At 42.4% G+C, this 24,694-nt stretch overlaps 1 protein-coding gene across 17 annotated transcripts in view; it reads left to right on the top strand.

Annotated features, from left to right (window-relative positions):
• MYO9A (myosin IXA) overlaps positions 1 to 24,694 on the top strand; it is a 192,915-nt gene that overhangs the window by 59,276 nt on the left and 108,945 nt on the right. For 16 of the 17 annotated variants that reach the window (XM_068695727.1, XM_068695739.1, XM_068695741.1 and 13 more), the window contains exons 3-6: positions 11,661 to 11,755; positions 15,461 to 15,523; positions 17,950 to 18,049; positions 20,780 to 20,836. In XM_068695727.1, the coding sequence (XP_068551828.1) occupies positions 11,661 to 11,755; positions 15,461 to 15,523; positions 17,950 to 18,049; positions 20,780 to 20,836 (315 nt within the window). The remainder of the gene's footprint in view (positions 1 to 11,660; positions 11,756 to 15,460; positions 15,524 to 17,949; positions 18,050 to 20,779; positions 20,837 to 24,694) is intronic. The other variant, XM_068695738.1, reaches the window with a different exon arrangement.

The following is a 24,694-nucleotide window of genomic DNA, read 5'->3' as shown; positions in this document are numbered from 1 at the left end:
GGAGAACAGATTGCTGCCTGCCATCCCAGTCAGGGCTTCAGAAGCGGGTGATGTGCGAAGGAGCAAGTAAACTCTGCTTCTCACTGGGGGAGGATGCTTGTACCCTTGTCTCTGGCCTCAGTCGTGCTGGGAGGGATTCAGCACAGCCCCTTCCCACCCAGGAAACAAGTGCAATCCTTCCCTTGCCTTGCAAATGTGGCTTCACGGTTCATTTTTTTCACAAGCTAAGCATAGTTATCTGTGGCCCACTCTTTATTCCGACGTGGTGCAGCCGTTGCTATGTGTTATGTAGCCACCCACTTCCAAATAACAGAAGAAAATGTGTTTTTATGTAGGGTATAAATTGCATATCGCTGCTTAGCACAGGGAGTGCTGGGTTTCGCCCTTCCTGGCTCCCTTTTTCACATTCCTGTGCTCCCCAGGCTAAGAGCGTTTTCTCCCACTGGGTTCCACCAATGAATCTTGTGCTAAATTGAGAAAAACTACTCTGAATTTGTACGCGAGCTCTGAGGTTTGCTGCAGGCTGGCAGAAGGCCTGCTTATGTGAAACCTTGTTCGCTTTTCCAGTTATTTCGATGACAGACAAAGTTACTTTCGCCTACAAAATTTGTTGCACATCTATCTTTATCCCATTCCAGCTACCACAACGCTAGTATCAGGCTGTGATTTTTCTTGCTTTACGATGTGTTTTGTTAGAGAAGAACTGCTGAAATGCTTCAGCACGCTGTAGTGGTTCTTGAAAGCTTGAAAGAAGGAAGGTCGGTATAAATTGTAATGGTGCAGAGCTTGCAGGCTTCTATAAGGTGAGCAAATTGAGCGCACTGTTTGTGTAATTACACAGAGATGGAGAGGGAGCGTGATGGTTAGAGGTCTTTGGGATGGGAAACAGCCAGAGAGGGTTTATCAGACAGTTAAACAGGAAAGAGGTTACAGAAGCTCTGCATATAGAAGCTGTCAGCTGGAAGCCCCCACTTTGGGAAAATGGGGAATGTCACAAGTGTGTACTCGAGTGAAGGCGTCTTTGGAGCAGCCATTGCTTATTCGCAGGAAATTATTTGGAAAACCAACTGCAAGTTCCTGTTAACTCGCTGGTGAAAGGCAAGCAGCATCCCAGTGTCTTTTCCTCGTTTTTTGTGCTGTCAGGCACGTGAGTGTTGCAGCATGGAATAAAGGTGCACGGCTCCTGGCACACAAGCAGCAGAACATCACTCATCCTGAGCAAGCTGTGGTCTGTCCAGCCATCGCACACCCTTATCTCTGAAGATTTTATGATTTAAATGGACGCACACTGCATTTTACTTTTAGCACTGGCTACATTCTTTTGAAAAACAATCAGGATTTAAATGGTTGCTCTCCCAAAAACAAGTGAAAGCCATTACATATGAAGGCTGAAGGGATTGCAAAGCTAAGTGCTATTAAATGCATTTGGAGATGTAATTTGTGCTGTGGTTTTTAGGCATCCTTGAGGACACAGCATGTTCCTCCTGGCTCCCTGCAGCTGGGGATCAGTTAATTTGTGCAGTAAAATGAGCTTACTGCTGGGAGGACCCCAGTTTCCTTCGCTGCAAAATTTGGGAAATGTTTCCCAACCTAAGGAGGGAGATCCCAAAAGGAGGGTCGATGGCTCACAGATGCAGCTTTAGAGGAAAAAAAAAAAAAAAAAAGAGCCTGTGCTTCTTCGCCTTTGGTTTGCTCTGCTACCCATCAAACCTCCACTGCAAACTTGATGACTTCAGTACTTGAAGTGATGTCCCAAATGCTTAGCTTTCAGCAAAAGCTAGGCTTGAAAACGGTGGACGAGCATCGGCATTGGTTTTGTGTTTGATGCAGCATGGCTCGCTGCCATGAAAACTCAAGCACAAGTCTTAGCATGCTCCCCTTCGTTTGATTCATTCAGAGCTTTCTTTTTTTCAGATTTTTTTTTTAAACTCATAAATACTGGCCTCAATGGCAATGGAAAATAACGTGCAAAGCCGAGCAGGGGATTTGGGCAGGGCGTGCTCTGTGGTGAGAGCTGTTGCTCTGCTGGGAGGCATGGCAGAGTGCTGTGGCACCGTGCCCGTGCTGTGCCGCTTCTGCACCACGCATCACAGCTGCTGCTTCCTCCACAGGTAGCCAACGGGGCGATGTTATGCTCACCCTGCCCTCTCAACCTTTTCCATTTCACATTAAATATCTCCATCACAGCCTCAAAATGCTCCAATCCTATGCTGTTGGAAAATGGAAGGCAATACCTGTTAAATTGTCTGTTTTGCTTTACCTAATGGCTGAAAATACATTTTTTTAAGCACTCGTGTCCTCTGATCAGACAAATCAGCCATTCATTTTAGGTCAATAAAAGTATACTGATCTCTGAGAGTTCCCTTTTGCTGCTTGTGAGCAGCCAGTGCCAGCCCTTGATTTTCCTGGGGTTTATCAAATATTCCGGTCGCAGATGAGCCAATTGTTCCTTTTTATTTATTTATTTTGTTTAGCGTTACCCAGAGAGAAGATCGTGGTCCATTGTAAATACTTAGCAATAGCCACGTTCAAGTTCTCTTTCTTCCCATTTGACTGCTCGAACTGCACTGCAGAAGGGGAAAAGGCGTTCTTGTGGCCGGGCTGGATGACGGGAGCTGCCTCTGACATGTTGCAATCGGTGGAAAACACCAAGCACGCAGAGCTGCTGTAGGGTGAGCAAGCCATGGGCATGCTGCGCCCAACTCTGATGCTGTGCGTACACAAACAGCACTTGAAATCTGGGAACCTCCTCAAGAGGAGGTGCGGATTATTTGTATAATCCAGGAGAAGATCAAGGATGAGGCGGAGGCTTCTGTCTTCCCGTTTTACCATGTCCTTTCTTGTGCAACATGGCTTTCCATGGCAGAGTTTAAATGTGTTTTTTATTGCGTCGGCTCAATGGCGGAGCTCGGACAGTTTTTTAGGGGAGGGTGTATTATTTTTGTCTGTAACTAGCAAAAAGTAGCCGAGGTCTAAAAGGAAGGATAACACGCGCAGAAGCCAAGCTGGGTTTCGTATTACAGTGGTATGTTTTTGTTGCTGCTAACGTGTTTTTGTTTTTATTCATTACACATATTTCTCTTGGGAAAATCACGAAAATATGTGTGTAAAATATACATAACGACCCCATGCCTCCGCTAAGAGCTTCCAGATGGAAGGTTTGACGTTAGGGACGCTTTCTCCTGCGTTTTGGTTTGTGGCACTGATTTTGGTGACAAACTACAGGAAAACTTGTGTCAGGCCTGAGCAGGGAACACTTCAGTTTCTAGTGCTGTCGGGGCTGTCCAAGTATGCAGCGGGAAGCTGAAACTTGGCTTCTAGACATTTATGGCCCCTTGTGGAATCGTTGCTTGAAAAAAAAGAGGAAAAAACAGGGCTTTGAAGGGACCTTGAGAGGCCTCCTCCAGGGGCTGGCGGGTATCCAGGGGGAGTGTGCCAGACCGTGTCCCTCTCCCTAAATTAGAGGCTGAGGGTTGGTCTTGTGCCAAGCAGCGTGCTGGAGGACCTGTGCCACCCCACTCCTGGAAGCACGTGAGGTGCTGGGCGAGGGCTGCCTCTGCACGGGTCAATGCAGTGCCCAATGAGCTCCAGACCTATGGGAGATGCTTGGGAGACAGGGCCAGACCCCAGCATGAGCCGAGCACCGAGCTGCATGGCCATTCGGTTTTGGAAGTGGAGGAATTGTGTCATTCGAAGCGGCGGCTTCAGGGCAGGTGAGATGTGGGTGACCAGCAGCTCTGGAGACAATGAAGCTTCTACCAAGAGAAGAGGCAAGCCCAGCACCGAGTGGCATGTCTCAGGGGCTTTGGCCTGTATGAAATGTGTTTTGAGATTTGGGTCTTGTTAATTTTTCATTTTTTTTCAATAGTTCTGCCAGCAAGGGCAGCCTCAGTGCCACATGCGTCATCCTGTACTCATCTCAAGGGAAACGAGCCGCCGCGTTACTTGCAGTGGGGCATGTGCTGGCCTTTGTGAAGGAATTGTGTCCTGGCACATGCTAGTGTTGTTTCTAGAAGTCACAGGGAAGTTTTAATTGTAGAATCAGCTCTTCGTGATAGATCACTGTACTCAACCTCGGTCTGTAAAAATTGATTTTGCAAGGTGGGGAAATCGTGGTATGGCTCGGTGCTGTAATAAATAACATAACCTATTTGCCAGTCACTTTAAGTGTATATTAAGTGTTTTTCATCTGTCAGTATTCTGTTACAGGCTGCTTTTCCTTCTCGTGCTCAGTGGGGATGCTTGCATTGCATGCTGGGGGAGAGGAAAGTCTCCTCCTTGAGCTGTGTCTTGTTTTCAGCCTCTCATCTTATAGTTCTGTGGTTATTTTTTATCTCCATCGGTATGAAAAAGCTATTTGAAGCTCCAGTTAAGGCGATTTTTCTCAATCCTGGAACCTGCCAGACGCTTACTATCTGCATCAGCCAGCTGATGTAGTAAAATGTTCTTTTACTCCAAATAACCATGTGGAGCTGAGAGGCCTAGACATCCCCTGGGTCAGGGAGGAGACCGGCAAAACAGCGACCAGCTACCAAGCACCGTTTTGGGATACTTTATAAATGCAAAGCTGAACCTGAGCTGAAGGTTCTCCACCAAATCACTTGTTTGCCAATGTGTCTGAAATTGCTGGAAAACACACAATCAAAAGCAGAGTTTGGCTGCTCTGCCCAGGGCCATCCACTATGTGCATGAAAACCTTACAGATTTGGCAGCCTCTGCCTCCCGCATCAATCTGTGCCAACATCTGCTGATGCCTGCTGAGTGCTCAGCTGCCTTTTTTCCCCCGTTACAGCGTGTGTAGGGAAAGCATCCCCGTTTGGGAAGAGGACTCAAGTAGGAGGCCTTGGTTTGGCGTTGGTTTTATTGCTTTGTGGTTATGTGGCAATTCCTTGATCCTTTGCCTAAGCACTAACCTGGAAAAGAAGGAACAATCTGTCAAGGATGGAGCATTTGGCCATAATGCTGGCATTAAATCCTATTTCTTACATAGAACACCTGCATCAGCAGAGCTTGAAATCTCCCCCCAAAACTGTGTATTGTAATCACTTTTATAATAATTGTATCTAGAGTATCTTACTGAGTATACTTAATGGTTCTCTTGAAAGCTGCATTTCATACACTGGAACTCGTTATTCAATTCAGTTGACACCCAAACCTTCTCCAGTGGAGTACTCACAGACTACAAGTAATTTTCTCCCTTATCTTAGTTTGGGAGTGTGAACTTGAAGTGTATAAAGATAAGTGGTCATGACTGACCCTCTATCTTAACGCTAATTGCTGCAAAAGATTTTTTTTTTTTGTTAGTTGCTCACTTCCAGGATGGTCATGTTGTTTGGGAGAGGGGAGGAATTTCTGCCCCCAAATATTCTGTTTTGCTGTTGTCAGGGGGGTATTTAGTGCAAATGCTTTACAATGACAAGACACTTGGAGATGGCAGACACTTAGCAGTAAAATAAATATTAAAAACCAGGTGTTTTGTTGCCCATATCATGAAAAAGCAGTATTTTATATATGGTTTAAATTGCAGAAAGTAATTTAATTTGGTGGAACTCATTTGGCTTCCACCCAGTGATGGTCCTTTTCTGGCTGTTACTCTGAACTGTTCCTAACATACCTAATATGCTTTATGCTGAAAGAACCCGCCGTGTTTAATCCTGCACAGGGCGAGCTTATGGCAGGTGTGCTGCCCTTGACCTGTAAAATTTTGTTCTAGGCACTGTGTAGAGCTGCCCTCTGTGCCAGAAGGGCAAGTAATGCGGGTAGATTTGTGAAACTAGGACGGCTGAGGTTGGCAGGGATCTCTGGGAGTCCCCTGGTCCAGCAGTGCAGGTCAAGTGGCCTCAGGGGGGTGTTGAGTATTCCCAGAGATGGAAATCCCACAGCTGTTTTGGGCCCTGTTCTAGTATTTGGTTGCCCTCATGCTGAAAACATTCCTCTCTTCCATATAATCAGAATTTTCCTTCTGTGACTTGTGCGTGTTGCTGATCCATCGCTGAACCTCCATGGGTGTTTTAGGGAGAACCAGCCCCCAGCCAGCTCAGCAGCCCGGGCTCCTCTGTTTTAAGTTTTTCCTGTACCGAGGAGCCCAAAACTGAAGCTAATTTTGGTACATTCAGGGTTTCCACCCTCCTGTGCTGTGCAAGTAACCACCGTCCTTTCCAGTAGCAGCTGCTGAAGCAGAGCTGGATTCCTGCGATGGGTCCAGTCACCAGCATCCTCGTTGGCTGCTGCTGGGCAAACGACTTCTGCAGGGCTTGCAGAGATTTGGGTGCCCTTCAGTTCTTCTGGGCATGGCAACAGCCAGGAGAGGTTTTTTTTTTTTTTTTCTAGAATAATCAAGGACAAACACCATCAGTTTGTAATGTAAAAAAATAAAGGCATTTTCTCATTATAGACCTTACACCTAAGCTGCCTTGTAACCTTTGAGGTTCGAAATGGAAAATTGTGTTGTGGTTATGCAATGGGTTTCAGTGACCGGTTGAAGGATGAATAATGCTGTTTTTATGTATAGGCATAATATATTGATATACAAATGTTATAGGTTGTCATATGCATATGTTATATGTTGACTAAAGGAGAAATGTTTAGAAGTTAGCCCAAAGATGAAGCAGGTTTGTGCTGCCAGGTCTGGTCAGCGCTGCAGGTCTGTTCTTGGCAAGAGCTCACCTCAAGCATCGCAGCACATGCACTATAAATACTTGGTGGTTTGTGCTGGTTACCATAAAAGCATAAATGGTTTCATTAGGCTGTGTGAAGCACCAAGCCCCAGTGAAGAGAATTAAAGGGTGAGGTGTCGGCACTCGACCTGGTATTTAATTGCTGTAGCCTAGACCTTGAGTGCTGGTGCCTGCCCATGCAGAACGATGTCCCGCAAAATGAACATAATAAACGTAAATCCTCTTTTGGTTTGCAGAACTCGAGTTGCACCTCATGCTTTTTGGTTTCAGCACTTTTTTTCGCTGCCCTGCTCTCTGCTGCACACAGGTTATGGAAACTGAAAGTCGGGTGAGGTTTGTTGGAGCGACTGAGCAGTGCAGTTCAGGTTGACGAGCTGTATCACGCAGTGAGCTGCAGGCTTAAAAGAAGTATTTCTTCTAAATGGAAGTCTTCAAATGAGAATTTAAAATAAAAGTATTTAAGTAAAAGAAATACTTTTGCTGTTATTGTGGCAGCTATAACGAGAGGAAATTTAGGGAGGCTCTAACTCAAGTCATCCAGGTGCATTTTGGGTGATGAAGTGATCACTGTTCTGGTCCCAGTTCAGTGCATTTCTGTTAAAAAAGATTCCTGGCAGGATGAGTGCTGTGAAATTGGTTGCAGATTGAACCAAATCAAGCAAAAGTTGTCTTTAACATCTATGTATTTATGTCTGAAGATGCAGAAAGGAGCTCCTAACTGTACAGGCTAAGTTAAAAACTCCGTGAGCGCTCTGTGTGGAGCTCACACAGACATAGCAGTGTTAGCAGCATGGTGAAATGTAAAGATGCATTTTTTTTTTTCCTGTGGGCTGTTCTTTCCTGCATAGAAGTTAGTTGACTTGCTTTGCAAAGGGAACTTCCTGCTATTAATCACTTTTTGTGATGATGTGCTTGTTTTATTGTGCTCAGTAGCTATTGTTACAGGTCAGCAAACTCAATATTAATGATATATATATATATATATTAATAACAGTCTTTGTTCTGTCATGGTTTTTAATTAAGTTTTATGGAGGCTCTCTTTGAAATAAGTGTCCCTAGCATTGCGCAGCTTTTTTCCTGTTCACCTCCTTCTGGCTCTGTCCTTTGCTGAACCTATTTGATAGCAAATAGGCTTTTCCAATTTCACCTTTTTTTTCCCCTCTTCGCTGCATTCCCCATGTCTTAGGGCTTGGGCTCTTTGGGCATCTGGTCAGGCGGACTCGTCACCTTGCTGCTGTGCTTTAACAGCACTGATGTATGTGGAGATTTAAACATGTGGCTGTGACAACAGACGTCATGCTCAGTGGTCTAAGTTCAGTCTTGGGTTTCATTATGCCGACACTTTGAGTTTCCTCCTGGCTTATGCAGTAGCTACAAGCAGTCCTGCTTTACTCAGAGACTTTATTCTTGAATCTCTGTACCAATTTCATAGTCTTTGCCATGCTGTGCATGTTGGGCATTTTCAAACTCGTGCCTGTTAATACATAGCTCTAAATAACAAAGATAAAATGCTGGGTTTGTTTAGTTTTCACTCTAAGGGCAGCAGCATCAAAAATAGAGCTGAGTGCTAGAGGCTCATCTGCAAAGGGTTGTGCAAAAAAAGGGGACCTTACATACCCAAGGCATGTATCTTCCTACCTGCTCTGCTCTGCGGAAGCTCTTACTCTATGCAGGGGTAATATTCAGGTAGAATTACCTATAAAATGCCTTGTTACTGTCATTACAAAAGAGCAAGGCAAGAGCAAGGGGTTTGGAAAACAATTTTATTTCAGGAAAGACCCGGAGATGGTCCTTATTCCGGATCAACGTTCCAGATTGCACTGGTATAGAGTCCAAAATGAAGAGACCGTAAGCACTGGGGATCAGGAGAGGAGGGAGGGCAGGTACTGAGCCACGAAAACGTTAGTGTTTTTTTTCCTGCCTCCTGGGCCCCATGAATGAGCGAACGCTGAGCGTTCCTGAAGGCGACGGAGCAGATTATAGCTGAACAAGGAGGTTTTGAGATTCAATCAGACGCAGTTGCACAATTTCAGGAACACAGCTCATTTTTGAGTCTTCATCGCCAACAATATTGCCTGGTGAATTAGCCTGTGGTGCAAACGTTCAGCTCCCAGCCTGGTCCACGATAAGCATCTCTTTGTGCAGAAGGGCTGTAGGAGGTACCAGGAATGGGGCTGTCCGCTCCTCTGCGTTTGCCGAGCCGTTGGAGCACCAGCGGCCGCTCCAGACGGACGCGTTGCTCGCACAGAGGAGCGTATTGAATTCGTTTCCTTCAGAGTGTTGAGCTCCGGCCAGGACAAGCTTTGGTCTCCCCAAGAATTTGAGGAATGCTGTTACTGAGTTTTTCCGCTGAGTGTCGAACAGCTTGGAATCGGCGGGTTAGAGAAGTGAAATAATGTGAACAGAACCTAATTTTAGTGAAGCAGTTGTAACTCATTTTCTGTTTTCCGAGGCTGAACAATGTTGTGCCCCATCATCACTGGCTGCGGAAGAATGTAGGGTGTTGTTCAAGCATATGTAGACTAGATGTGCATAAATTGAATTAATCATGCTTTTTTTTTTTATCTGCGAGTTCTGTTAAAGAAATGCGGTGAGTAAAACTAACAAAAATGTATTAAGTTGTCTCAAGTTAAACATCAGACATGTCTTGAGCTACTTACTGGCCCCTTACCAGCATGCCTATGCCATAGAGTAAGCTTCAGCTTTAACAAGGCAGGATGCAGAGAGCTTTCTCATTTACGCAAGGAATACAGAAAATCCCTGAAAGAGAGATACTATGGCTTACGATTTCTGTGGGCATTTGGGTTATAAACTATAACATGATTTGGCATATTAATCCAGAAAAAGCCATGAAACCTATTCCTCATAAAAAAAAAAAAAAAAAAAAAAGGAATCCTGCAGTTTCCCACTCACACATTCGACACAGTTTATCCTGAATCTGTTTTAATAGAAATAAGAGAAATCCACCCTGTTGGGAAGCGAGGGGATTCGGGAATTTGCTGATACTACATCACCTTGAGGTAGAAGCCCTGCTGCGTGGAGGTGGGGCTGCGATCGCCTCAGGTCCTGTGCCCGCTCAAGGAGGAAGCATTGCAGCTGGTGGGAAGCTTTCTCTGTTTTATTCTCTGCTCAAAGAAATCCCAATAAACAGACTTGCTTCTCCCCTTGGGCCATTTCCTTGTGCTATAGCAAAGGGAGCTGAACCAGAAAACCCTTTTAATATTGTTGTGTTGAATATCACTGTATTCTGCTTAAACGCTGCTGCGTGTGCTCGCCGAGCCGTTCAGCTGAAACACCTGCAAGGGACAGGTAAATCCTTTGACAACACTGAAATAGCTTTAGACTTTTAATCTGAACATGCACGTTCTGGAGAAGCAGATGCCTGAGTTTCAGTGGCCAGGAGGAGGTTTTGGGGGCATGAGGAGGGTTCCAGGGCCCTTGCAGGAGAGGATGCTGGGGGAAAAGCCCCTACGTGCAGCAGTGATGTGGGGGAAAAAATCAGAAAACAAAGTATGTTAAGCCTGAAAAGGTTGGAGACTTGTACATGGGAACACTCATTAGTGTTATGAAACCAGCCTCTCTGTGCAAGCACAGCCATCAGCTGCTCGTTTGGCAGGTTTCTGCTATTGCAGAACTTGTTTTAGTCAACCGAGGCAAATTCATATGCAACAGCATGAGCTGATACAAATGTGTGTATTCAGACGGGTCGGGGGGGGGGGAGGTCCGTCACCATTATGCTAGCAAACCTGCAGTTCCGGGGCTGGGATGTAACACTCTGCATGATTATTGGTGCCACTTGAGGAAAATGGTTACACCATTCTGGGCACCCAAATCTCTGCAGCCCGGAGACGCTCCGCTGCGTCCCCCTGATGGGGAGCCCACGATGCACGGGAGGGGGAGAGTGCCTTCAGGGAGTGCCTTTCCTTTCTTTTAGCCTTTCTTTTTTAGCTTTTAGATGCAAAATAAAACCTGCAAAGGTCATTTGAGAAGGTTGGGATTATAGATGTAAAGCCTTTTTAATCTTTTCTAATAAATAGCTGAGTAGGAAATAAATCTGCTGGGAGCTCGGAGCTGAACGCTGATGTTGAACATCAGCACAAAATGTGTCTGTGAGTCAATGTACATACACAGCTCCCGGAATTACTCTGCGTGTAACTGCCTTAAATAGGTTTGGCTTGGGAGTAGAGGTGAATGATTACCAAAACCGATGTAATAAATGAAGCATTAATTGTACCTGGCAGCATGACAGTTTCTGTCACCGTGGGCCAGATTATTAAAGTGATTTAGGCACAATTGCAAATACCAGTTCTCAATTAAGCTGGTTTGAGATGCAGCTCTTATGGGTTTCCAACAGTTCTTGTGGTTAGGGGTTTCTTTTAACCAATGGTAAATGAGTCTGTATTAGATGCCTCAGTAAGGCAGGGTTTTAATGAAAGCTTTGTGTCATAAAGCCTTAAAAGCATTTCAATTTTGGAAAAACAGCGGCGACAAATCGAAGCGACAGTGTCTGAAATACTGAGGTTACTACAGGCACTGTCGGTGTTACATACAACGTTGTCGAACATCTGAGAAGCCTTCAAAGTGTTCTCCCCTAATTCCATATATAATTAAAAAGCAGCTTCCTTTAGCTCATTAAAGTTAGTCTTGTTGGAGCAGCGTACTTTTATATCTATTTAAATGAATAAAGTATAATCTTAATGTAGAATATAATAACTTCAAATATTAAATCTCATGTATAGCTGTGCTTTACTTTTAGAGAGTGTTTTTCTGTCCTTCATGAATCCCAAACTGAAAATGAATGTGGTCCCCAGAAGCTCATCATATTATTTTGTTGTAGCCCATTCAACTAACTTTTGCCATGTGTTTTTTATTAACGATACGATGACAGCAAAATCTGGAAAGTCAGTTGTTAGCGATGAGCGTATAAATAAGGAAAGGTGGTGGCTTTTCAAATGTCCTGATGGTATCTCTTTCTTTTAACAGGCTTTTGGAAATGCAAAAACTGCGCATAACAACAACTCAAGTCGCTTCGGCAAATTTATTCAAGTGAATTATCAGGAGACGGGCACCGTGCGAGGGTAAGCGGAAATCGGATTCAACGCGTATATTTTTTTAGCATATTTAAATGTTATGAAAATGTTGGCGTACCTATGCTGCACATTAAAGTATGAATACACCTGAGCTGGCTTTAAGCCAGTCCAGATCTCATTAATCATGGTGTTAACTTTGTAATTAAGCCAAAATGGAATTTTTCTTCCAAAGAAGAAGAAAAGTTTTCTGCCAGCAAGGCAGGAAGGGGATTGTTTTAGCTAGGGTTGGCCATGAGGTTGGGCTGGGGGGCTGGAGCATATGATGGGCAGGAGGAGGCTGGGTGCAGTCGCCAGAAGAGAAAGCCAAGGGGGATTTAATCCTCCCAGCTGCCTGCTGGGTGTTACGGAGAAGATGGAGCCAGACTACTTAGCATCGCGGTCTAATTCTCCATATGCTTCTGTCTCTACCCTGAAGTGCCTCTTGAACCAAACTCATGACCAGTTAGGGCATCTTTTTCCGTGGGCTGTTGCAAAGAGATGCTTGTCTCCATCGTGTTTTTCCACTCTACCATCACGGGATTTATTTCCAGTGTTGCTGCTGCTTCCCAAAGCTGCAGCTAGATGAAGGCTTCTGGGTGGCAGACCCGGACCCGGATTTCTCTTTGGCCTCTCCTAAGGGTGTCAGGGCATCGTGAAGCAACTCAAACTAGCTCTAAGAGAGCAGTGCTGCCTTAACTCTGCTTTTTGGCTGGGTTAATTAACTCAGTTGGAGAAGTGAAGAGTAGATGTGGCATTCCAGGGGCTGGGTAATTTTTGCAGCTAGCTAAGAGATCTCTTGCTGAGACTTTGTTGTTATTGTAGAGAATGGCTTTTAAATTTTTTTCTTTCTTACTTTCCAGCAGAACAGTATCACACAAATAGATGCCATTAATTTTTCAAATGAGCTTGGGTACTCTGCGTACTTTGCAGTCAGGCAGCTGTTTTTTTCATCCAACTTCTAATCTGATGTTCTTTTCCTTTTCTCTTCTTCTGTTATTAACTCTGGTGAACAGTTATCTTAAAAGGACAAGCCTCAATTTTTTTTTAATACCTACTTAAACGGAAGCATAGGGTAGAATCCGGCAAATGCCATAACAATGTATTCTCTTGGCGTGCTGTGCCAGCTCTCTGGTAGTGGCCTCTATTGATGGTTTGCAGTTACCTGCAAATAGCATTGCATTTGTATGCTCCAGTTCTAAAAAATAAGACAATTTTTCTCCCTTTTCTTTACAAAACAAAACAAAAACACCAACCTGTGAGTTGTTCCCGGCCTATGACAGTAATTTTTTTTTTCCATAATCTTAGGAGGAAGATCACAAGTACCCTTTTAAAATTTGTCAGACTGTGTGCTTAAAATCTGTGCTTACACAAATCAGCTCTGTCCCCATTTTGTGCATGCAATTTGTTTTGTTAATGTAAGTGCAATTTGCAGTACCGAATCAGAATTTTGCTCCGTTCATAGGCTGAAAATAGCAGTTGGATATTTGATTACAAACTATATGCAGATAATGACCCAAACTTGAAGGGAATTTCAACTTAAGAGATGTAATAGCTGAGAGATTTAGTAGCAGCCAACCCCACCCCACGAAATGAAGCCTTTGAAGATTCGTTTGAAATCAGTGGAGCATGAGCAATGGCTACGTTGAAGTGCGTTCCCATAAGGCTTTATGAATTTATTATGTCCTGTTCAGTGATAAGTGAACTGGGAGGAAGGTCGTTGCAACGTGTTCAGTCCTCCTAAGATGATCAAAAGCCTCAACATCTTACATACTCCTTAAAATTGCAGAACAGCCAGATGGGAGACATTTTAATTAAATTTGTGCAGCAGCATGGGGCTGTATCACAAATAGCAAGAGGCAGCACTTTCAAACACAGTGCTTGGGTATTTTGCATGGTGGTATTTGTATGCGAAATTCATTCTCAAGTTTCGGTTGATATTACCTGGTATACCAGGTACAGGTTCTGTAGCGTGGTTAAATGAATATTTTGCATGAAATCATACTCTCAAAAACTCCTTACTGGTAAAACTGTGAGTAATGATAAGGTGGTTTCTGTATCATTGACAGCAGTAAATAGAAAAGATTTTGAGGGGGTTTGCTGTTTTATACATGTGTTCTTTTCCTTTTCACTATCCTATTGAAATAAGGGGGCATAGCTTTTTCCTTGGACGTGTATTCCTTAAGGCCTTCCCACTGAGCAAGCATCTTACCAGAACAGCATTTGCATGCATCTACCCCCCATCCCACCTCAAAAAAAAAAAAAAAAAAAAAATTGTCCCTGCTTTAAATACTGGGTTGGACCAGATGACCTCCAGAGGACCCTTCCAACCTAAATTATTGTATAAGACTTTATTTTGGGTCTATAATAAGAGCAGAAATCACAGGGGAAGGGATTAAACGTCAGGAACAGTGGACTCGATCCAACTCATCCTACAGCAGACGTTCTGATACCTTCCTGGGTTACCCTATCTACTCCTTGAGTCTGCAGGGAACCTCATGTCCTGCCTTGAAAACTTGGTGAAACACAAGCCCGTGCTTAAGGTTAGAAGGGGGGATGCAAAGGAAACCTCTTGGCAAGGAATATCCATAGCTTTTGTCAGCTTCCTCACAGGGAATAAACAAGAAAAAAACCTGTGGTGCACAGCATGCACAGGAAAATGGTGCTGTGCTGCAGCCTGTCTGCACATCCGTACTCCTCCTGCACAGCAAGAGCCTCCCGAGGGTGTGCCTGTTCCAGTGGCCTCTCCTCAGTGCTGCCTGCCCTAGGAGTCATCGAACGCCTTTGGGCATGACCACGTGGCTGATTTTTCCATGAAGGCAGAGGAGAGGGACTGAACCCCCGGTAACATCCTCCCCATTGGAGGTGGAGATGCGAGCACCGCGTTGTCCTACCATGTCCAAGCTTCCTTGGGTTCTGGGCTTGCACCTTGCTGCCTGTGTCGGTGCCACCCTGCTGCAAGCCGGTAGCTGGAAAAGCCCAGCCTCTGCTTTTGTGTTTCGTGTTACATCATCTCCATTGGCAATTATAGCTCCGGTTTCTAAATCCCTATCGTTACTGGTTGGTACTGCACAGAAAACAAACAAACAAACAGAGAACACGCCGAAGCTTGCTTCAGCTAGCAAAGCCTTGTATTAATATGTAGATGAAATAAGTTCATTATGAGGCTGTTAGGATAAACGTAAGCACCAGTAAGGAGCTTCTGCAGTTGTTTGTTTTCTGACCGTAGCCACAAGTTAATAACCCAGGTTTTTGTTGAGAAGTGGCTGTTGTGGGAGTGGGGGTGGTAATTTGGGTAATGAATCTGCAGCTAAATCTTATCTTGCAAACTTCTGCATCCAGATGTATTTCTTGTTGAAGTAGAGTTTCTGCATGAATTTCAGTCTGCAAGCGATTTTATTTTGCTGGCTTTGGATTAAATAGGTATCAGAGATTCTTAGTTTCTGTCAGAATTTCCCCCTGCACTCCCTGCCCATAGGCTAACTCGTCTGAGATCATGTTTTTCATATCCAAGTTAGTTTTGGCTTTGTATCAAACCAAAAAACCTCAAAAGCCAAACATAATATTGGGCTTGTTCTGCCTAGGAAGAAATTTATATAACTAAGTGAAACAAGGCTGAAACTTTTTTGTGTACTAAAACTGAAAAGTCCCAGTAAAGCTGTGTTCATTTAAGTTGAATATTGGGTCAATGAATAACGCTTTTATTTCTCCTTCCAGTGCTTATGTTGAAAAGTATCTGCTGGAGAAGTCCAGACTCGTGTACCAGGAGCACAACGAACGGTAGGTGCCTGTGTTTTGCTTCCATGCTTGGCTTTGACTCTTGAATGTGTTGATAGCATGGCGCAGACGGCTTAAATCCCTGTTTGAACTGGCACAGGGAATCGGGATTTCGCACTTCTAGCCGTGTGCTTCACGGATAAAGTCCGTGTTTACATTTTGTAGCATCTTGGCTTGAGGAGACAAGCCCAAACTCCAACAGCTCTTAGTGTGGGTCCGGAGTGGGTGACACTAAATTGTATCATCGCATGGGCTGGCCCCCTGAAAATGTCTTTTATTCAAAAAAAAAAAAAAAAAAAAAAAACACACGTCAGTGGTCACACATACCGTAACGACTCAGTGAAGCAGCAAATACCTGTGCATGGAGGGAAGGACGCTGCCAAAAACTTGCTGAGATAACTGAGCAGGATTTGTATCTTTCAAACGGCTGCAGGCACTGGGTCTGCTGTTGTAGCCTAGCAGAACAGCAGCCAAGGGGGAAAGGTGTTTTGCTCTCTGCAGCCAGGGCTGTTGGAAACTTGCCACTCCCATTTCCAAAGGGAACATCCCGTGGGATGGGGCAGCAAAGACTGGGGGGTGCATTGTGCCAGCCAGCAAGCCTGCGGGCAGCCAGCTGCTGGGCTGGAAAGCTCCAGCCCTGGGTTGCATAGGGTTAAAGGGTAAAAGCAATCCTCGTGACAGGTCCTGCATTAAATCTTCATCAAACCCTCCTCGTTTGGTCATCTTCAGGGCCTAACAACTTGTGCTTCTTGAAGCCCCAGACAGATGGAGGATGCTGTACCCAGAACCATTGGTAGTGCTCTGGGTGATGGGGAAGGTGTATCTGAAACTGAAAAAAAAATCCTATTTGTTGCAATTTTTGTTATGTTTACTTCTGCTGTTTTTTTTATTATATTTATATGCATGTGTTTATTCATAATTTTGGACTCAGGCACCGAAGTCTGTCTAGTTTCAGGCTTTGTTTCCTAAGATGCTGTCTGGCCATAGAAGCCTGTTTTTGCTGTCTCCTTGCCTGTTTAGGGAGGAATGTACTACCCAGGGAAAAGAGACTTTGTTATTTTATTAACAGTCCTTGACTTATATTTTCCATTGTCTGTATGATTAATGTCATATGGATTATCACATACCATTTGTTTTCTTGCACAACTTGTAAACTACTTAATATCTAATTTGGGGACAAGATGACATTTTAATTCTATTTTATAGCTCTTACCAGATTGAAAACATCAGAAAGGCCTCTAGAAAAAGCTAAGATTATATAGACAACAAATTTAAGCAAATTATTCTTTCCTACTTGCAACATATTAATTGCTACGTCCTCTTCAGTAACTGTTTATTCTGATTGTAATAAATTTGCTGCTTCTAACTCTCCATCATGTTGTCTTTCAACTACTGGCACTTCTGTCTGTGCTTCCTTTTTGGGATAGATGTGCGGGAAGTTTTCTCTAATGCTGATGGATTGATCCCAAAGTTAGATGGCACACACAGCCTCAGACTTGATAAATGCGCTGTTGGGTGCTGTAATTATTAACTTGATTTCTCTTGGAAAATGTCTGGCATAAACCAAAGTTGTGGTTTTACATTCTGCTATGCTGTTAGCATTAATCCATGTCGTAGTTGTTTTGAAGCAAAACAGATGAGTGTCACTTGTGTTTTTTTAGTAAAATTCAAGTATTCCAAGTATTTGAGTAACCAAAAAAATTGAAGATTTTTCCATTCTGTCATGCAGAACTGCAACTGCAAAAGTATTACTTTGTTGTGGCAATGAAGTATTAAAAAGTAATAATTTCTGCATTGCAAAAGTGTTTTGATTCCAATAAATATTGCACATGTTTCTGGAGGAAAACACAACGATGTCAGCTAGGAATTCTTTAAGTATATTCTTGGAGAGTGGGCGTCCTTGGACGAAGAGGCAGATCTAAATCTCCATTAATTGGTTTAATCTTTTGCATCGATGTACAGTGGTCTCAGGCCATTCCTAAACCACCATCAGTGTCGAGCGTTCCAGTCATTGCAGAAGGCTTTATTGTATATTTATATGTTAGATCTAAAAAATCTTTGTAAATCGTCTTTGGAGCTTTCATCTGTTTCTGCATCAAAGCAAGATTAGTCCAATACGAGATGGAGATTGGGCTTGTCTCTTATCTGGAGGGCTTTGGTGACATGGGACTCAGCGTCTCTTCTCCTTTCCAAATTTATGAATTTTTTAGTTTCTTATTTTGCTGTGCTATTCCCTAAAATTCTAACTTCATTCAAAATTGCCCTACTAGCTAAAAAGCATGGGACTTCTCCCAATCTATGGATTAAAACTTTGCACACAAGTCCAAGTTCAGAAGCTGGAAAATGAAGTTATGAGGTTTATGTGTGTTTCTCTACTCAATGCTGCTGGTTGTTTTCATGTTTAACATCTTTTTTTTCTTTGTTACCAGGAACTACCATGTATTTTATTACCTCCTGGCAGGAGCAAGTGAGGAAGAGAGATCAGCATTTCATCTTAAGCAGCCTGAGGAATATCATTACCTCAACCAGGTGGGAATACTCTACCAGTAGTGCTGGCAGTACATGGTCTTATCTTTTCCACCGCTGAAGCTTAATGCTAATGAAGAAAATGTGTGCAGTAATGAAAATGGGTTGTCCACTGCTCTATAGGCAGTGGTCCTATATTGGAAATTAATCGGTGTTGGCAACCTGAACACCTGATAGCATGGAAAAATCGGTGTTTTCCATTTTCTGTCCCCTAACTGGGATATGTTAAATAGATGACTATAAACACAATGCATATAAGGGAGAAACAGTGATAACCTACCTGTTCTCTGAATGAATGTTTAGTCATTAACATCTGTCTGCTGAGCAGAAGAAAAGAGAAAAATGTGTGATGCCAGGAGACCATTAAGAAGTAGTATCTTGGATAAGATAGTCCTAATTTTGGCTGGCTGTTTGCATGAGCCTTTGAATTTAATGACACAAGAAGCTTAATATAAAAACATAAAAACTACTGAAAATGTCAGAATTAAAAATGTGTGAGGTATTACCAATGGCCAATTAACTTCAAACTTTAGAAAATCTAATTTACGTCAGTTGTTTAATATGCATTGATGCTTGTAAAGAGGAAATTTACTGCTTTTTGTTCAAAAACACAATTAATGGCGTAGGATGACATGGAACAGCACTTAGGTTACATGTTGATTTTAACTCTAATTGCCGTTTTCTTGGACGTGAGACATGGTTAGCAATAAAGACTGATTTAGCCCACAAGTTGGAGAGCAACTTACATGCAGTGTGCAATGCAAATAACCTTTATTTCTAGAAATATAATTTAGCTCTGTAATATATCTCAATTATCCAGGGCTTTTTAAGGATTTTTAAAGTGGACTATCAAAGCCAAAATATATTGTGATATTAATGGCTACCACCAACTCTTAGCAGGATCAGGAAATTTGCTCAAATGAAGAACATACTAAGAGTTTAATGCTTTTGCTCTCTCTGTTTGTGCCTCCTGTGCTCGGAAGCAGTGCAGAGGTTGGAGAACGTGGTGTGTTCTTTGCGACCATCTGCGCTGCAGTTTTTCAGCTAAAAATGCCAAGATAATTTGGATGGAATGTTTTGTCAGATTCACAGATTTTGTTGGGCAATCCGGTAGTTCTGTTTTAGCCTAAAATATTGCTTTTAATTATAGTCCTTCCCTTTATTTAGTAGCATTTTAATGTTTAAGGTCATTAATATTTAAAGCATAGTAATGAATTTCATGGTGCGTAGTGTGTAGATCTGATAGTAGTGTGATATTTTAGGTTGTTAAATGTTTATTTTAACCAAAATTATGCTGCTGTGGGCAAGAAGGCTGCAGGAGGATGCTGAGGTACATCCAGCAGATGAAAGAAGCAGACTCTGGATTTACCTGAACACAGTTTATGGAGAGTAGTAACATTTGGGGCTTTGGGGTATTCTATAATCATTTTACTGCATTTAGCATTCATGTTAGGGAGATCAGGTAACGCTGACAACTATGAGAAAACGGCTCCTAAAGACGAGTTCAGTGCATCGTTTAATATTTAGGACTCCCAACAATGCAGTAACTGCCTTCCTGTGTCCTGTAGGAAAAGAGGAAAAAAGGAAAATGAGGAGGAGGAAGGTAAAAGTAGTAATGGATGAATGGGGAGAGAAACTCTGCAGACCTATAAGGGAAAAGTAATAAAATGACCCTTGAGCATTCTCAGTAAGTTCTTGAATGTGTCCTAGGGAAATCCCTGCATTTTAGAGAGGGAAAAGAACAAGCCCAGAAGTGAGCATAAGTGTGTAACTAAAATTAAATACTAAAATTTAAAAGCTATAAAATACTGAATCAGGCCCCTTAAGTCACGGACTGACTCAATCCTCAAGTCAAACATTGTTTTATTTTCCCAGGTTCTTCAACTCACATTGTTATGCAAAATAAAAATGTATTTTCCATTTCATATGAGAAATAATCTATACAGGTCCTTCAGCGAAATAACGGAGCGTTTTGTTGATCTGTAAATGTAGGAAGCAGGTTGGACAAAAAATATTTTCACTTTTGTTTTTTTAAAATCAAATTTACTTAAAATATCCTGAGTTTGGACGGCGTCTCGGTCTCATACCAATGATAAGAGTCCTACCCTGCTATTTGCTAAATATTTTCTGTGTTCTACATCCATATTTATCCATTCTGAAATTAGTAATTTGCAGTATTAGATCCATATTTAATTGCAACAGGAGCTGCGGTGCTGTGTCTGTGTCCCTCTCAGGAACACCAAGTCCTGAGCCTGCGCAAGTCCTGAGCTCCTGCAATGCCTTTCAAGTTCATCACTATCTGATAGGAAAAAGCTAGAAACTCAGAAAAAGAAAGTGCTTTCAACCAAGAACTCAGTTTTGCAGCACGTATACAGGTCTAGAGAGAGGCTGAGACTGGAAACAAAAATCAACTCTGCTTGAATACCTCTTTGCTCTCAGCAAAACAAAGATTTTTCCAACCATGGCAGTTGAATACTCTTAAAAATTCATTAAGCTGATAGCCTGAGAAATCCCCACTACCTTGAAAACACTGGGAGCAGAAATCAGAGCATCACAGGCCTTGAAAGAACTATAAATCTTACTTCATGCTGAAAAAGAAGATCAGGAATGACTGCGCAGAATAGTGACAATTATTTTACTTGGGAGGTCGCCATTGCTGCCCTGCCTGAAGAGCCGGTGGTGGGTGTCGTGTTTGGTCCGAATGCTACTTAACTCGGTCTGCCTTGCTTTCAGATGACAAAGAAACCCCTCAGACAGAGCTGGGATGAGTATTGCTATGACTCTGAGCCGGTCAGTACAAGTACACGCGTCTTCTGTGTCGCTGGTGCAGGGCTGCTCCTTTTGCTCACTTGAATTTGGGAGGTGCAACAAGCCACGAGCAGAAATGAAATGAAATTTAACCTGTTAATGACCCTTTCCCCTGCCCTGTGGTGGTGTTGCTTGTGTGTTATCTGGTGACAACATAGATGCTCTTTCTGTTGCCCTTTTTTGCTTACTTCCATCTGGAAAGCTTCATCAGCAGCTTGGTTTGGATTTGGTCACCTAGTTTTCACAGTCGTTCCTTCCTGATATATAATACACATTGTTTCGTGTAAATTGGTAATCACATAGTAATTTGTGATGTGGAAGCATTGTGAGAAGTGTAATTGCTTCCTGATACAACTGCAAATCAGCCTCTGGAAGCGCTAAGAGATGGCTTGTTCAGCGTCAACGTATGGTGATTGTTGCAGCCTATCTGCCGTCCAGCTTCCAGGAAAAAGACAACAAAACCAAAAGCACCCCTCAGCCATCTGTGGGACAATCAAATCCTGCTATTACTGAGAATGCAAACAATTTCTTCTCCTAAAGTAGTTCTGCTGTCCTTTCCATATGGATCTACCCAAAAAAGGGACCATGATGCTTCTTACCTTCCTCAGCTCCTCTTTTGCATCTAAGGCAGAGGCGGTGGCTTTGGTCAGTGGTGTGCTTTGGGTTTGTGTGGCCTGCAGCTGTGTCCCTGTGATGGTCTGTGTCAGTTGTGTCTTGCACCAGAAAGCATGTTTTCAACCAGCTGCATGTTGTCCGTGCTAATTTTGCCGTTCACTTAATGGTTGCCAAACCCAGTGAATGTATCTGGAAGAAAAGGTTATCTGGTAAGGAGCTGTGGTTCTCTGAGGCTAAATCAGCACATTGCCAGCAAGCCTTCAGATGCAAACCGTCGTTAGGAGAGGAGGAAGGGAAGGCAGTCTAGCCTCCGGAGGTTTAAAAATGTCAAATATTGTATTAGCATCATTATGAGGCTCTGTGAGACCAGAGAGCAAAGAGTGGATGTTTCTCTGTATGCCTCAAGATGCTGTAATGAGTTGCAAAGACTTTAATTGCTTTAGGAGTGGGTTAGGACAATCGACTGGAGGAACGCCAAGAAAACCAAGCCCCAGGTTTGTTGCCTTATTTTGCATAGCAAAACTGTGTGCCCTTACAATTTGGCTGTTGATCTGGTATTTTATTTGCTCAGGGTTGTTTTCCATGATGTTCCTGGTAGATCACGTCTTGGCTTCAGTGAAGATTTGCTCTTAAACATCCTCTGGCCTTTTCCCTCCAAGGGACTAGTGGCAAAAAGAATGGGCTCTACCTGCTGCACTTTCAGCTTATAAAGAAACCCTTCTGTATCTTCTTTAAGGGTTTCCTGGAAATCCAGGGATTGCTTCAGTTTGACAGTAAGCAGGGAACTCACAGCTGTTTCGAAGTGCTGAACACTCTGGGAAACTAATTGGCCCAGCAGAATGTTAATAACTATTTTGGTACGTGGGCATAGATTTTATAACACTTGTCTGCCCTAATATCAGTGAAACTCATATATAGGTATGTGTATTTATACAGACACACACACACTATATATGTATGTATATTTTATATATATATAAAATCATCCATTAGGAAACAGTACCTAGCACAGACCTGGAATACTATCAAGTGCATCTGCTTTTAAGTAGATAATTTCCCAAAAGCTTTTCCATACAGATTAATGAGTTTGGGAATTGTTATGTAAATTGTTCGTTAAATTGCCTTTGGCATAGATTGTACTACTTTTGAGTCTGCTCTGGTATTTCAGTGTTGTCTTGTGACTCAATTTTGGATGAACGATGCCACAAAATGAAATTGTTTCTGGGAATGTGGATGGCCAGTAGGAGTGGCACTTGTTATCCCTTTAAAAAGATTTTTAAAAAGACCTTATTTGTAGAATTTGCAAGGCATTTTTTGTTCTGCAGCCTCCAGGTCCTGCCTTAGTGATGGTGAAATCTCCTCCAAGTTATCTGCAGCGTATTTGTAGTGACCAGGGATGCTAATCAGCCCAGGTTTGAGTTAGGAGTGAAAAAGTTTTATCCTGATATTGTATGATTTATATAACCCCATTGCTGGTCCCTACTGATATATAGTGTAGTTGTCAGTACAGCACTCCTTTCAATAAATCGTGCAAATAGCCTATACATCTGTTACTGTTGAGGGCAAATTTCAATAACCTGTAACAAAAAATGAAAAGTGCACTCATTAACGAGTATTTCTTAAGAAAGGCAGAAATGGTATTTTCTAGTTTATTTTAAAACTCTGTGTTCATTGATTGTTGGTATGGTTTTAAAAATTACTCAGAATGATTCTGCTGTTCATCAACATCTCTAAATAGGCAGTGCAGTAGTGACTTGTTGCCCCTGAGGATCGACGATAGATTTTATTTTTGGTTATCTGGGTTTATGGCAGTGCTCTGAGCTTCTAGAGTGTTTAGTTGAGGGGACAGGACTACTGTTTGAGGAATTTCCTATGTTGGCATAAATATCTTAAATAAGAATGTCTCTTTATAATTGGTAGCTATCACTTTACCAATGCTACCTAGTGGGATGAAGAACATACCACTGATACCTCAGTAAGGCTTAAAATGCCTGCTTTGCATCTATTGTGAGATGCAAAGCTGATATGATAAAATAATTTTATATATTCTACATTTATGATTTACATATTTTAAGACTGCTTGGTATCTGTTTAATGATGTTCACTTTTGTATTCATGTAGCTGTGTTCAGTACAGATTTTCAGATCTGTTTGTGCAGAAGTCTGTGCACGCTTGCTCATGGTGTAAGGATGATTCACAGACAAATGACCAAAAGAAACTGGATGTAGCTGCTTTAATTCATTGTCGCTACAGCAGCAGCAGCAATTTTTAAATTATACACCTGGATTAACTTGTAGAGAGTCTCTATTTAAGTGTTACTAAATATTTTGATGTTTAAGATAACACTATATTGTGTGATACATAATAACCTAATTGGAGATTGGGGATTTCTGTAGCTAGCAATGGGAAAAATATTAAATCTGGGCTGTGAAGAGAGAGAATAATAAATAATCCAAGGGGACCAAAAGTGAGTCAAACCCTGCAAAAGGTTCTTGGCATTGCTAATTCATTTACTAAGTTAAGGAGAGTAAGTTTCACTATGTTCTCTAAATATTGGTGTAGGTCAGTGTTATTTGGACTCAGCAAGTCATCTGATTCCTTTGAAAGCATCGATGACTTCCATCAGTTTGAGGAGAATCTGGATAACTAAAGTGTTCAGCCATGGCGCGTTAGCCTCTGGGAGATATAAAAAGTGGTGGACTTCAAATTCCTGCAGAAAATGCACCAGCATTTTAGAATAGTGAATAAAATGTTTGAAACTTTTCCTTCATTATGCAGCATTTCACTCACTGATTACATGGAATTACATGCATTTTATTTTGAAGCAGTTTAAAACAGAACTCTTCCCATTTACTCACAGGAACTCTTAATGGACCGGGACTTAATGTGGAATAAACTGCCTGTAAATGTTAACAATGCACAGCGTATTGTTGTTAATTCACAGCCTTTCTATATGTTTTTTGTCCAAAACTCTTGCCAAGTAGTGCTACTTTAAATATGACAACTCTGATTTGCTTATACAGAGACTACTGAAAAACTGATTCTCCTAGACAGCTTGATTATTGTTATTTATTATTTGATTTTAAACTGTGAACATGTTTTCCAATATTTAAGAAGAAAAATTGTGCCTTACCACTGGAGCTAATCCTGGATTTTAATTGCATCACGTATGTGCTTCTTGCTCTGTCTGCTCTGGTGCTGTGCATTTGTGCTCTCTCTCAGGAA

The sequence above is a fragment of the Anas acuta genome, chromosome 12, assembly GCF_963932015.1.
Source record: "Anas acuta chromosome 12, bAnaAcu1.1, whole genome shotgun sequence".
Taxonomy (NCBI): domain Eukaryota; kingdom Metazoa; phylum Chordata; class Aves; order Anseriformes; family Anatidae; genus Anas; species Anas acuta.
The sequence above is the reverse complement of the archived record's forward strand: the minus strand, read 5'-3'. Positions and strand labels throughout refer to the sequence as shown.